Source organism: Dermochelys coriacea, chromosome 7, assembly GCF_009764565.3.
Source record: "Dermochelys coriacea isolate rDerCor1 chromosome 7, rDerCor1.pri.v4, whole genome shotgun sequence".
In the NCBI taxonomy this organism is placed as follows: Eukaryota; Metazoa; Chordata; order Testudines; family Dermochelyidae; genus Dermochelys; species Dermochelys coriacea.
Window position 1 is genome coordinate 103,438,265 of NC_050074.1, and position 16,177 is coordinate 103,454,441.

Sequence of the window (16,177 nt, forward strand, 5' to 3'; positions counted from 1 at the left end):
CAGGCCAGGCTCCCTGCCTGCCTGCCTTGTCCCTGTGCCGCTCCAGGAAGCATCTGGCACCACATCCCTGCAGCCCCGGGGTAGGGGGAGCAGAGAGCTCTGCGCGCTGCCGTCGTCTGTGGGTACCTCCCCTAAAGCTCCCATTGGCCATGGTTCCCTGTTCCCGGCCAATGGGAGCTTCAGGGGAGGTACCCACAGGCAAGGGCAGCGCGCTCAGCCTTCTGCCCACCCTCCCCCAGACGCCACAGAGATGTGGTGCCGGCTGCTTCCCGGAGTGGAGTGGGGCCCACGGAACCACAGGGGTGGCAATCCCACAGGCCAGATTCGGCCTACGGGCCATAGTTTGCCCACCCCTGGACTAGATGATCTATGAATGATGTATGATGCTATTTCTAAATCAGTCATTCTTTCCACAAATACACATCTAAACGGAAAGGAAGATGCAGCCTAGTGCCAAAGTCAGAGAGCCTCCTAAATCTGAAAGTTTGCAGCCCTCAGATGACATTTTGGAGACCCAACAGGACACCTCTAAATGAGAATATAGCCTACAATGCTTCCATCCTTAATTGAGGAATGCAACTACATCCCCAATTTTTGAGCCCCTGGCCCGTGCTTCTCACACTGACCTGACAGTTGGATTCATTAAAATTTTGTATAATCATTTCAAAAACTGAATTATTTTTAAATTTAATGGGATCCTGTTGTAGTTTAGATTTCAGATGGGCCTGAGTTGCATCTGGAAGTTTAAACATTCTCAAACAGGACCGGTGGTTATGGTATAGGCGTTATAGGTTTGTGCCTAATTCCCCAACTCCTGGAATCATGTGATTAGATCAAAAATCAGATCTTTTATTTTTGCAAGTAAGTTTCTTGTCCTCATGATTGGGAAGAAAAGCTTGAAATTTGTGTGACTAATGTAGACATGACTATCTGAGTCTGCAGACAGCCTGAAACAATGGCTCTAAAACAGGGATCTGCTCCATGCACTTTAATGAAGTGTTAACTCCAAGACTGACTGTTCTGGGGTATCCCACCAACACAACACGAGCCGAGAATGCTGTGCATGGCAGGAGGAAAGGGAGTGCTATGGCTTGGCCCAGCTGCCCAAGCAGATACACCTCAGCTGCTGAGGTAAGTAGCAAGAAGCCCTCTGCGCTGCCACCCTTCCTTCTCCAGGGGTGAGAAGAATCTGCTGCCACCCTTGCTTCTTTTAAGGGGAGAGGGAACCTACCTCCCTTGTTCCCACTCTTAGAGCCCTGAATGCCTTAATCTGGCTCTTAATCTCAAAAATCATTGCTATTCAAATCCAGGTTTTTGGTTCAACCTGGCTCCTGAGAGAGGGGGGACAGGCCATGACATGGATGTCAGTTTCCTCAAAGTACAAAGGTGTTTGGGTTATATGTTTAGTTTAGCATGTCACAGAACACATTGTATAAATTCAGCATTCACACTCCAAGGAAGAGATGCATAACAACAAATAAATATATCAAAACTATTGGTTTGTACCTGAAATTTATTAAAACATTAATATTAGTACCAAATATACTGTTTATATCTTCTCTTACCTGTAACTCAAAGTTGGCTTGGTCAAGAAATTTTTTGTTTAGCATATCTGCATATTGATTAATTGCTCGCAGGAAGACTCTGAAAGATCAAGAGAAAATTACATATTTACACACTTATACTTTGGCACCTTTGTAAGTTTGGCATCGCAATTAGATACAAATCTGAGACTATCTAGAAAGTGAAAGCTGTAGCAGTTATTTGAAAAGCAATGTGATCTCACCACTGTTAAGCATACAGAATTATACGCAGATGTTCTCAAAATTAATCATGTAAATTAGCATATTCAGAATAAAAGAAACAGAAGCAATGTTTTGGATAAAATCACTTCTCTCTAAAATACCACAAGATAATCAAGTGAACATTAAAAATTCATTTCATTAACAAAAAGTGCAAATTAATTACTTTATAAAGTCCCAGTATCTTAATGTTATATATTTAGTATTAAACCGTATCTTAACTATTAGTTCAGGCAAGACACATTTTTGAACTAATTATCAACCATTCACCATCTTACTTATGGTCCAGCGGCCCAAAGTACGTATGTGGTGCCTGAGAAAAATGTTTTGAAGTTTTCTAGTCCAATGCTCTGCTTTAAAATGATAAATTAGGACCCTTAGCAGTTTATTACTTTTCTAAAACAAGAAACTTCTCATATAGTAGAAGGTGTTATTTTGAGAAGCTTTAAAAATAAAAAGTGTTTAATTAGGATATGTAGGTCTCTACTTGGTGTCATGGTGTCAAAGAATAACACATATTATTCTTTAGCCTCCTGGTTTCTACTTTTGAGACAAGCATTATATTCCAGCTGTAAATTGCTTAATTGATGCCATTAGATTGTCAAGCTAAACCCTGGGTAAAGGAACATGCCCTTTGAGCAGACTGTAGATACTGTAGATTTGATTACTTTTCAAGGCATATGCAATAATAAAGACCAGTCACAATGTCTTTTTCTAATGGCCTCTCTCTTTTTGCACAATAGCAATCTGTAAAGGAGAATCCACATTAGGATACAGATGATAAACTTGTTTACTTTTTCTATATTTCAACAGCGAGCAACAGAAAATTTAAGAAACTAAAATAAGGGACACATGATGTATTGGCAGCTGGAAATCTCTTTCACAGGAATTAAGAGTCTTATCCACATTTGAACTAAATGAAAAACCCCCGGTCTTTGCCACATCTCTCTCACAATCAGAGAAACAATCCCCCAGTTGCACGTACACAGCAAGATAGGAAAGGAGTTTCTATATATAGACTACCTGCTTGCATTTACTTTATTTCTTAAGACATTCTGATACCATTGTGATAAGCATGGTAAAATACCTATACCTGATAGACAGACCAAATACCTACTGTAACACTGTCACTTAGAAATTAAAGAAAATGTATGACGGTGCATGGGAAGGAGTCTTATTATGGAGTCAATTATGCCTAAAAACTAGAGTGATGTTCCATTTCCCTAATAATCTTTAATAGTAGAATAAAGTACAAAATTACTTTAATGTTATTTTTTTTTGGTCTTACACTAAACTCTTCTTCTCCCCTTTTTATATGTACACATTTTTCAGTAAGACCCTAGCACTTCTCAAAAAACACACACAAATATATGTATGTGCATCCCTACCATGCACATATGCACTGGAGGGTTTGCACAAACATGCATGTTTGCATTAGTTATGTTTGTCAGCATATACATTTTGGGATCAATTTATTTAATGGATTTTACAAGTGGGATGAATTTAGTGTACACTGAAAAGAAAACCAGAGACACATAATATATATTTAGATCTTACAGTGATTCAATTACTCTGCTGTGATATATGCAAAGACTGATTACCTTTCCAAATAATTGAATTATGTTGCCTCAAGATATTGCCATAATAGATTCAATGTGATCTATCTAATTAAGTTTTGGAAGAATTTCAGGATTTTACGGACAAATATTTTCTTAAAAATTTAAGGTTCATATTTTACTCTATGCTGATTCTAGTACATAACAATAAGGAACAAATTGACTATTGAAAAGCAACCATTTATATATATGTATATATATAAATATATATATACATACACTCACACATACACACTTGACTGTATATAAACTTTAAATTAGAAAGTTGTACATTTTGTATTATTGTTTGTGTATTGGAGCTGTAAGGATAACAAATATTATCTATAAAATATATATTTATGAGTAAACTACCAAATAAATTAGGTGATCGGAAAGATCAAGGCCCCGATCCTACAAGTTACAATGTGCAAATGAACCCATATTCTTATGCAGAACCTCACTGAGTTCAACATAACTTGCAGAATCAGGGCTCAAAAGAACAGCATAATCTATCTAGCAAACAGGTCTGTTTGCAAAGCACAATAATACACACAAATTACTTCCTACAATTCATTCATACCAGAGTAAATATTCACTTATGGTGTCAGAACTATTTAACATTAATCAGTAATCCTACTAAAAAAAAAAGGTTTTTCTGTTTGGAAGGTGCAACATTGTAGACACAGCCTTTTGGTAAAACTATTTTTATTATAAATTATAATTCATGTGAACAACACATGTGAAACCAGAAAAAAATGAAAGGAAACACTTTAGAGGTAAAGCTTTTGTAGAGCTCTGTATGAGGTTGCAAAGAAATGTTAAAACACCTTTGCTACATAAATCAATGGTCTGGACATTATCAGAGTGAATTACGTGACCATCAGTTACGTGAGTCCAAGCTCCACAATTCAGATCTGGATTGTGATTAATACTGTGTTGAGTGGAAGGATGCAGTGGGGTTGAGTTCATACCTTGGTATTTAATTCACTCCATTATAGAAGCAAGATCACTTGTATGAGCTGAATAGGGAGTATGTGGATCTGGATTCTTTATTCAAGCTTGTCTCTAACGATAATGTTACAAAAACAACAAAGGCCCAAAATTCTGCTCTCTAATGTTAAAGACATCCTTGTGATAACCAAGAGTTCCAGCTTTGCTCTTAACTTATTATTTCTAATTTGTATAGAGCTCAAAATGCATTAGGCATTTTAGACAGAACAATAAGGCTAGGTCCTTCTGGGCACATTACAGTATGCAGACAAACAGGGGAACAATACAAGGCAGTGTGCCTCATCGGTGGAATGGGGCACACTCCTAGTAGTTCCATCACATAGAGCTATCCTGGAAGAAGTGTGTTTCAAGAGGGACTAGAAGAAGAGGATGGTGGCACAGCACAGAGGATCAGGGAGGAGCATCACAGAAGCAGGCCAGAAGAAGTGAGTGAAGCGAGGACACAAAGGGGGAGTTCACTAAGTGGCCTGGTCAGACGGAACAGTCCGGGATGGAAACAGGTCTACGTGTGTGTGGGGTGAAGTGGCAAGGTAGTATATCAGTGTAAACTTGTGGTGGTAGGTGATGGGACATTAATAAAGGGACCAAAGGAAGACAAGGCAAGAACTTGAATATTTCCTTGCTTTTGTGGCTTTGACTCTTATCTTCAGAATGTGAAAGGATTTTTTTTTTGGTGACTTTTAAAAAAGAAACAACAAAACTATTAACCCTGCCTCTCCCTTATCACTACGGACAAAACTCTGGTAATCTGCAATTGAGATTAATGCAAACCACTCCCCTCTGGTTTTCCTCATTCTCATTCCTTTCCCATTTCAGCTGATCCAAAGCACGTACAAAAGAGCTTTCTTTATGACCCTGACTGACTTTCTGGCCCCTCTGAAATCAACTGGAGTTTTTCCATTAGCTTTAATCGACCAGGACTGCATCCCATGTCTCCCAGTTACTGATTCTCCTCATTGGCTCCAACTTTTCTTCTGCAGGACATTCAAGCATCTCCTGTTCATAAATAACAGAATGGATTTATTTCACACTTTTCAAAAATAAATCAGCCTTTGGAAACTTTTTTAAAAAAACTTAGAAGCAAATGAAAATAGTGGCTAAAATGAAGTCAAGTTGCAACCATAACCATATTGCTTGCTCCAGCCTCTCTCTTAGATACCACTCTGCTTTTTTGTAAAACTGTAAATGAGTTTTCTTTTGTTTGCTGACAAACGTTTTTGTACACAAACACAAAAATGGCTGGCAGTAAACAAAAACTTTAAGTTTTAAGTTAAAAATAGGAAATTTAAGGTTACTTTTTCCATTAAGGTAGCAAATTTAAAATAAGAGACATAAAATGTGAAAGTTGAGTTTCATACTATACATAAATGCGTATCTTTATCAAATGTGGGTATATACAGACTCTATACATATATAAAATCATCTTGGCCAAAATATCAGCCAACTGAGAGAGGAGGGAGGGAGGGAGGGAGAGAAGTAAATTTAGACCTGGTCTACCCACAGAGTTACAGCAGGGTTATTTTTAATCAATTTAGTTAAATTGGTACAAATTTGTGTTTAGACACACTTGAGTCTATTTAAACTTGGTTTATACTGGCAACCAGTTGTAAAATGGTAACTGTATCCACACAGGGGTCTGCGTAATTAAACTGGAACAAGTTGCATGTAAGCAAGCACATAATTGAGACCTACTGCCCTTGCATCTGGCATTTTGTTTTGTGTCCCATCCCCTGACCCCAAGTATTGACCAGTTCAAAAGTGACTAATCTTCTTGCAGTCGTGTCTTAGTTTGATTGTTTTAGCCTTTGATCCTGTTACCATCTTAACTTTCTCCTCAGACACTTCCTTATTTATTTATTAAAATGTTGCCATTTTCTGCTATCCCAACACCCTTTTTGGAAGTAGGATTTCTTCAGACAGAGCCCAGAAATCTTAGGATGTCTGCCATGGAGCTCAGGTTTCAGAGTAGCAGCCGTGTTAGTCTGTATTCACAAAAAAGAAAAGGAGTACTTGTGGCACCTTAAAGACTAACAAATTTATTTGAGCATAAGCTTTCGGAGTTGCAAAAGAGAGCTGCTGCAGCAACTATTAAAGGACTAGAGCTATCTGGAAAATGATAATTCCATTTCAAGGCAACTTTCAAGATTTCAAAATTTGTTTTTGTTCCCCATTGGAACAAAACCTAAACTTCTAGAGCATTCATACATTAAATGGAATTGTGTCAAAATGTCTGGTTTTGGATCAAAACTGGAGCTTTTTGATTCAAGACAGAAATACTGACTAAACCTTTACTGTGGTATAGTTGAAGGATGATGATGTCAGATATTTAGCATAAAACTATTCCAGAATACAGTACCGCATGATGAAAAGCAATATCTGCATTGCAATAAAAGCAACATCCACCCTGAATAATTACGAGTTAATTGACGAAAGGGGAAGTTAGAAAGGGGAATAATCAGAAACCAATTTAACTGCTATAGCCTCCTGACACGATTAAAGTTACTAAAATGACATTTGTTACGATCAAGCCCACAGCACTTTCTAGCATGTCTGTTACAGACAATATGGTGCCAATAAAACACAATTTTTTTGATAAAAAGAAAAGGAGTACTTGTGGCACCTTAGAGACTAACAAATTTATTAGAGCATAAGCTTTCGTGAGCTACAGCTCACTTCATCCAATGAATTCATAATAAATGAATAAATAAATAAATAAACTAATAAATTTGTTAGTCTCTAAGGTGTCACAAGTACTCCTTTTCTTTTTACGAATACAGACTAACACGGCTGCTACTCTGAAACCAATTTTTTTGATGATACAGTATCTGATAAAAGGAGGAAATGATCTAGCTTTGAGTAGAAATACTAAAACCAAAGGTAAATTTTGTTTCTTATTAAACTTGATTTGGGGCAGAGGATAGTTGAATTCTGCCAAATATTTCCAGGTGTATTTTGGCTGACCATAAAATGAATTTGCTTCAGGCATATTCACATATGTGTTTGTTTTTCACAATGCATTCATCAATGTATGTGATACTTGCATGAATGCACACAGAAAGTGAAAGTGTTCACAACAGTAGTGGTCTACTGCATTGGATGGAATACTATTTGGTACAGCAGGGTGACCGGGGGCCTGATTCACCACTGCATTACTTCTGTTTTACCTAGGTGTAAATCAATTTTGCAATAGACTTACATAAATGCAGGTCATAAAATTGGACTGATGCAATGGTGTATTAGGACTGCATTCTCCAAAACCCATGAAGACAGTTTTAGTAGAGAGGCAATTAAATAAGCCAGGCAAGGATCTGACCACAGACATCACAGCTAGGATCATGAATACACATGCAATTATTTTGTGTGAATGTGATGTGGAAAATTAACTTGTAATTCTGCACCAAGACAGTGCTTTTTTAAAATATCCTAATTCTTCTAGGACTGATTCTCAGGTAGAGTCTGTGTGAGCTACAAAGGAAAAAGGTTATAATTTTCAAACAATAATCCCTAATTCTGCTTGTCTGTTCTATTCTCCATGGACTACTACAGCTCCCTGAGAGGAATCAGAAACAATACAAATAATTATGTGATTTATGTGACCAATTTCAACTAACCAACAACTTGAATTTTGAATATTGATCTCTGCATACAAAATGTTTGCAATCAATCTGTTATTAAAAAGAAAAAGATCATGCAGTCACCGTGGACAGTTTTGGAAAACTTCTGCTCTCAAAAAGGCTAACCATATATTAGGAACAATTAGGAAAGGGATAAAATATAAGACAGAAAATACAATGATATCACTATACAAATCCATGATATATAGGGCCCATACTTTGGATAGAGGGTTAAGTTGTGGTCATCCCATTTCAGAAAGGATATAGTGGAAGCGGAAGAAATTTGGAGAAGGGCTATAAAGCTGATTAACAGTATGGAACACCTTCCATATGAGGACAGACTAAAAAGATAGGACTCTTCAGCTTAGAAAAGATATGATTAAGTGGGGACCTGATAGAGGTCTATAAAATCATTAATGGTGGGGATCAAATGAATAGAGAAATGTTTCAACAGGTCACCCATTGAAATTAATAGGCAGCAGGTTTAATACAAACAAGAGGAAGCACTTTTTCACACAAAGCTAACCTGTAGAACTCATAGCCAGAGAATGCTGTGATGGGCAAAAGTATAATTGAGCTAAAAAAAAGAACTGAATAAGTTTATGGCAGATAGATCCCATGAGATTGCTGGTAGCCAAGGTGACCAGGGATGCAAGCCTAAATCTTTCACTACCAGAAGCCAGGAATGGAAGACAGGGTAGATCACTCCATAATTGCCCTGTTCTGTATATTCTCCTTGAAGGTCAGATATGGGCCACTGTCAGAGACAGGATACTGGGGAAGATGGACCACGCTCAGACCCCAGTAAGGGAGCTCTTATGTTTTTATGTAGTTATTCATCATTTATTGTGTCCAAAGTGCGTTAGGTGGTTTATGGATATAAACTAAGAGAGGTCCCAGCTCCAAAGAACTTAAAAATGAATTTGCCACTTAATGCATGTGGAAAGATCCTTGCACTCACACATAGTTCCACTGATCCCAAGGGGACACCTACATGTATCAGAATGCAAAATCTGCTTAAAAGACAAAAATGTAGATGAAGGATGGGTAAAAGAATGCAGCTTACAAGCAAAGCGAATGGAAGTTTGGCACACAATTCATCTCTGTGTGGGTTTTTTCTTTATTTAGTAATGTCATCCTTCTCTTCTGCCATTCTCTTTTACATTCATTCAGGGTGCCCTGATTTGCTTAATCACCAAGGTTTTAAAAAGTCCTTGTGCTCTGCCTTCTCTTCACTCAGTCCCCTTTATCCCATGGGGGTTTTCACAAGCGTAGGGGGAAAGAGCGTAAGTCACATAAAGCCTTAAGAGTGTAAAACATCTAATTCACAGAGCAACACTCTCTGTCACGCACATATCAAACCCAACAAAAATCCAACAAGTAACTGTGAAGAAAGGATGTATGTGAACAAATCATAATCCTCATACAGACATTTCATAAAAAGGACAAAGCAGAGGACATTAGTCACTGCAGATTTAGTTAGATATAGTTTGGGATTCACAATTAAACTGTAAAGCCCAATACATTGCAGTACTTCTGATATTAAAACAACTCAAGCTGCAAATACTCCTCTCTCAATAAATGCTTTACTCAAAATGACACCACCTCTTCTAGACAGAGAAAAAAAAGAGTGACCGATTCAATCACCATAGAACAATTATCCAGATAACCTTACATGGACTCAGCTTTTTTATTATTTGGGTCTACTTGAGAATTCTGTGAATGAGAGGGAGTTTAAAGTCGGATTACAAAAGGCACTATTATGAGGTCACCAATTAAGTTAGATAGAAGGATAATGAATGCTTTATTTCAGCTGCTCAACCTCCCAGTACATCATCCACCTTTGCCTGTTGAGCTTTGGAAGTCAGATGATTCAATAGGTAAGATTCAGATACCTTCTTTCTCGGTACATTTGAGATGAAACTACAGCAAAATAAACAAGAGTGACCAGAACCTCACTAAAGCATAACATACTCTTTTCCTTGAAAGGCTACAATCACATATAAATACAAGTAAAAACTATTGTTTTTAATTTAAATAAATTCTTTCTTTTCAGTAAGCTTAGAAATTCTAAGAATCAATAAAGTGTGAATAACTAATTGGCTTTATGAAGCACACTTAATTTTGAACAACTTTTTACTTCATATATAAAAAGCTCTATTAAAACCCATATTTTAATATACTACCGTAAAATGGTTTTATTCATGGAAATGTACACATTACATTGATTCAAAAAGATATAGTGATCTGATGCGGTATTAAATATTTATGTGTATTAGCAGTATCCAAGTTTTATGATAAAAAGTTGCTCACTGATATCTTTATTGTCATAGGTTGAGAATGGGAAACCATGGAAAGTGGGAAACCTCATGGAGGTATTGCTGCTGTTGTGGAAGTAATCACAAGAGGCTTGTGTCAGTCCCCAGCATTCCCCAGAACCAGAGGGACCATCATACCTATCACTCTGCTCTCTCCCCCACCACCTGAATAGCATCAGCAAAGGAGATAGGAATTTCCAATTCCCCCTGACTTTCCTCCCCACCAGCTCAGAAGGACCCAGCGTATGCACCAAGCGAAAGAGTTTGTCCATGTAAGTTTTTTGTGCCGCTTTAACTGTACCAGTTTAGAAATCGATTAAAACATAGTACAACCCCATAGTGCGGATGCAGCTATACCAGTATATGGGTGTTTACAATGGTATAGCTTATTCCCATGCATTTATCAGCAGAAAATCACCTCCAGCAATTTGCAAATATGCCAGTTGTAACATATGCAAGTGGACACAAATTAAAAACGTCAACTCTTATAATTTTTACACAAAGACAAGAGAGTCGTCAAGGGACATAAGTTCAAAGGCAGAATTTGCTTGCTTAAAACCTAAAACAGGTTTCAGAACCTGGCTGTGGGTCTGTGGAGCTGAGCTAGGGAAAATGGGAAAAATTATACATATCTCTTCTGTTTAAAACTACACTCCAGGAAGAGAATGCTTTAACTGACGTGATACAGGAGGGCCAGGGAGCAACAGTAGAGTGGTAGAGGGGAAATATATAAACCCTAGGCTAATTAAGGTATGGTTCCCCGTAGACTAGGGGAGGGTTATTACAGGTTAATTGGAGCACCTGTAGTCAATTAAGCCCTGTCAGGAACCTAATAAAACCCCCTGCTTCAGGCAGTCTGGGAAAGAGGAGGAAGGAGAGAGGACTGGAGCTTGGTGGTATGTTGTGAGAGCTGAAAGACCAGAGAATCAAAGTAAGAGAGACCCTACCCTGGCAGGGCAGGGAGACTCCCTCCCGCAGCGTCTAATGACCGAGGGTAGTCCCACCCAAGAGGGCAGGAAACCCACAGGGATTGAGAGGGGCTGGGACTCAGAGTGAGGAGCAAACCCAGACCCCTCCCCCACTTCCCTCCTCTACCACTTTCCTAGGCCACTAGTGGGGTCTTCGGCACCCAAGAACAGGAGCAAAGGGTGGCGTCTTAGCCCCCTCCCCCCAAAGAAAAGCGCAGGACCCACCATATGAACATCGGCCATCTTGTCACACAGAGTCTCAAGCTGTCCCTACATAGGTCTGATCCAAAGCCCCATGAAGTCAATGGAAAGCCTGTTATTAACTTAAATGAGCTTCAAATAAGGCCTTCAGCATTCAAAGATTCTCGGACTGCAAGGTTCCTGCACCTTTGTATGACAAGCTTAGCGTGTAGACAGAAGAAGCTTAAGCATGAGTTAAAGGCAGGTGTAAAGAGTTTTAAATGGGTGAAGTTCTGTGGCATGCAATGTGCAGGAGGACAGACTAGATGACCTTGATGGTCCCTTCTGACCTTAAAGTCTATGAGTCTATGATGGGGTGGTCACACTTACTGACCCTCCAGGTGGCACATGATAATCTTCAGAAGTTTGAGATCTGGGCGTGGCGGCTGGGACTTGGGGCTTCGGGCTTCAGCTCTGCAGGGCACGTCTGCAGGGACTTGGGGCTTCAGCCCTGCTACTGCTGAAGCCCGAGCCTCAGTAGGTGCCTCCCACAGGGCTGAAACCCTGAGAACCCACTCCCTGTAGGGAAGAAGCCCTGAGCTTCCCCAGCCTCAGGCTGGTAGGTGGAAAATGGGGGCCTGGGTGGCTCCGCAAGCCGCAATTTAAATGTAAAAGATCTGCATGCAGCTCGTGAGCCATGGTTTGGCCACCCCTGGTCTATGAGATACGATATTTTAATCAGTTCTACACCACCACTCCCTTGCAGCCCCTCATTAGACATGGGTCTCTTCTCAGTTCCACCGATATTTATATGTATTAATTTTAAAAGTCCTATGGAATCCCCACATAACTTTGTTGATTTAGAATTAAGGATTCTCAAGTACTTTTCCTCATAAAATAACCATCTTTAAAAAGCCAGGAAATAGTAATTTAAGGAAGCGAGTTATGTTAACCTATAAGCATCAAGATACTCAACCACATCATACACAAATGCCCTTTTTAACAAATGCACTTTCAACAAGACGATCACCCTCTGTACACATAACAAAGGACTGAAAATGTACACTGCAACCTACACCCAATCTATCAGTTTGTTACTTACTTATGCAACACCTTATAAATTATCAACAGCCATAGCCATATTGAAACCGCCACAAACACACCATTTCCTAATATTTCTGTATGGTACTATTTAGCATGCAGTGTATTGCCAATCTGATTTCTGAAGATCATTACCTAAATATGTTGTCATTTGGTGACTAAACTTCTGATAAAACCACTATATTCTACATATGTAATCCCATCCTCATCATCAATTCTGTTTTGCTCCTGCCCCATCTTTGTTTTTCCTTCTTACCTCCTTGACTTCTCCCTATTTTTCTATCATTTTTTACTTATTAGAGAGATAAGGTGAATGAGGTAATATATTTTATTGAACCAACTTATTTTGGTGAAAGAGACAAGTTTTTGAGTGTACACAGAGCTCTTCTTCAGACCTGGGAAAGGTACTTAAAAGTGTCACAACTAAATATAATGTGGAACATATTGTTTAGCATAAGTAATACACACATTGTAACAGACCATTCAAGGTGACGTGGGCCATTAATACCTCTGCAGTCATAAAAAAGGGGGTTACTGGGCTACAGATTGTTGTAATAAACCATAAATACATACATTTTTACTTATGATCGCCTCCAAAGTTAGTCTTATTTTTACATTAGGATTATGTCCTGTCCTTGATCTTTGTACAAACCTCCCACTGTTGCCAGTGGAAGATTGTCTGTGGATTGTCCTGGATAATACTGCCAAGAACAAATGTTAAAAATCATGATGAGGCCCTAGAGCACATCATGCGCCTTAAAAATCTTGAGTTTTTAAACGAATTTTCGATTTTTTTGTTCGAAATCTCTTTTCAAGCTTTTCTCCACAACCATGAGGCTAGCAACTTACTTAAAATAGAAACAAACAAAAACAGATTCTCATCTGATCTCATATGTACGGAGCTGAAGCATTAAGTAAAACACCAAATATCACAAGAGTTGGCAGCCTTTTAGTATATGGATCTAACTCTATATCCCTGGCCCACAAATCCCAAATAAAAATGCAATTTGACCTTCACCATAGATTGTGCTTTACATCCCTGAAATAACAGGAGCAAAGTATGAGTATTAAGGATTTTTTTGCTCCCAAACAACTTTGCCAGTTTTAAAAACCTCTAATCTGGTTGTTTTTTTAAAAATTCCAATTTAACACTTAATCTTTGGATAATGTTTCTCTTTTAATGACCTTGTCTTTACTTCCTTATTGAGGGCAAGTGTCCCAGAGGTCCCTTTCTGATGACTTTTGGGATTTAACTAAATAAATAAATGAAGAAGTCTGACATCTGTATCTTTGCTCTTTTTGAAAGCATAAGGGGAAAAGATCAAACCTTGTTTTCTCCTCAAATTTTTAACCAACATTCAATCATGGACTGTGATCTGACAAGCAAAATTTCACTCCAGAGAGAATTTTTCTGACTGAGTCATAAAAGCTTAGAAATAGGGTTTTGTAATGGAAATGTGACTTAAAGAATTGTTAGCCAAGGCCATGATATTAGGAAACTGAGCTCACTTTAAGGTGATACTGTAAATTTGGCTTTCCAACATTTTTTCAACAAATTCATATTCTAGAAAACAAAGCTAAGCTTGTAGGTACAGAGCTCAAAGCAGGACCCCTCCAGGTGTCAGGTGGTCACCAGCTCACAGCTGCTCCCCCGCCCCCAACCTGACAGCCCAACTGTCAGCCAGGTGCTGGGCTCACAGCTGTGACCCCCTCTCCTAATCCCACACTGACAGCCATGCTCTGAGCCCACATGGGGCTCAATTTCACAGCTGGGAGCTTACCAGCAGCAAAACTGACATTCTTGTCAGTTTCCTGGCTACTGTTATTTCATATTTCAGCTCAGGTTCTGGCTGTCAGCCTGGGGGGGCTCAGAACTGGAGCCCTCTGCCCCCTGTCCCTCTGCCCACCCTGTCCGCACCGGGTTCACAGTTTAGGTTGTCAGGTCTGGGGGAAAGGTGCGCTCCCACTGCGAGCCCCACTGCCAGAGCTGGTGAGAGATGGCGGTGGGAAAGGAGAGTCGGGCTTGGACTCTCTTCTCCCCTAAGTCCCTCACTGGGAGGCAGCAATGGGGCTCTGGGTTGTCAGTGCCAGGGTAAGAGGGAGAAGGGCTCCAGCTGTTAGCCCCTGTAGCGCTGACAGCCAAAAGCTGATATAAATAATAATAATAATAAACTACACTGACATACGCACTATGTCTCTCTCATGGAGGTGGAGTTATGATGTTGCTGTAGCAGGCCATTTAGGCTATGTCTGCACTGCGTACCTTACAGCTGCCAACAAAATAAAACAGCCCCCAATGAGGGGCGGTAGCTTTGTCGGCAGTAGATGCTGTCCCGTTGACAAAGAGCTGTCCACACCAGAGCTTTTCATCGGTAAAATTTTGTCAGTCAGGGGTGTGGTTTTTTACGCTCCTGACTGACAAAAGTTTTACTGACAAAAGTGCAGTGGAGACATAGTCTTATTTTGGCAGAAGCAGCACTGTAGTATAGATGCTGACATAACTAAGGCGACATAAGCTGCCTTACATCAACCTAATTCTGTAGTGTAGACCAAGCCTTGACTTTAGCAGAGGTACAGAATTTAGCAGCAATTTATTAACAGTTTGTGATTACACTGTACCCAATTTTTTACATAAAGACAGATGCTATAAAAAGAAATTTTAAAGAAGAAAATTACAATGTGGTGCTCTGTCATACAAAACAAAAATCCCACCACCAGTCCCTTCTATCTCAGCTTTTTGATACAGATTTTATTATTTGTTAGTAAAATTTATCACCACAAAATTGTTAAATGTAGTGGAATTCAGTTCAGCTGTCTTATATTTCATAGCAACAGTAAAATAAATGTAAGAAAAAGGTTGTGTACAATGTGCTGAGCTATATCAAAATGCAAAAGTCTGCTGTATATTCAGGTAGCTATATTTCAAGAAGATACTAAGAGTTGCTGGACTTGAGTTCTAACATACCTGTTAGAAATTACTACCATTCCAAAGGTTGCATATTAAAGTACAATTCAACTAGTTATTGCAATGTTAGAATCAGTAAGGTAAAAGATGCTTTTTACTAGTGCACTGCTTTGGGAGGAAACATTAAGTTCTAAAAAGAGACATAACTGAAAAAAATGAATGAACTCATGCACATTGTGGGAATGTGAACTGTAGGCAAATTTTTCAACAATGCATAAGAGTTCTAACTACGAAGTTGGCAAAAAGTTTTCAAATACCTTGCCGTACCTCACAGACTATCCCCTTGTGCTGACAGCACAGTATTTTGGAATTTTAAAATTTCTGACAATATGTAGACCTGAATATATGTAAAGCTCACTCAAGATAATTATGGATAAAAACAACACGTTTAATGAACTCATTTCTCCATGTCCCAAATTATTTGATATTTCCATCAATGTTACAATCAGCTGTTAAGGCAATTGCTGATGACTGAATAAAACATGTAATATAACTAGAAAAAATCATCCTTTATTCTTTCAGGCATTCAAATACCTTGTCCAATGTCCACCATAAAGTGCTAATAAGGTGCAACAGAATAATCTGCAGATGAAGGAGGTGTCAAAAGGTCAGTTTAACACCTC

At 38.9% G+C, this 16,177-nt stretch overlaps 1 protein-coding gene across 1 annotated transcript in view; it reads right to left on the bottom strand.

Moving 5' to 3' along the window:
* Positions 1-16,177, bottom strand: part of DOCK1 (dedicator of cytokinesis 1) — a 578,721-nt gene that overhangs the window by 158,859 nt on the left and 403,685 nt on the right. The window contains 1 exon segment of the mRNA XM_038408546.2: positions 1,566-1,644. Coding sequence (XP_038264474.1) covers positions 1,566-1,644 — 79 coding nt within the window.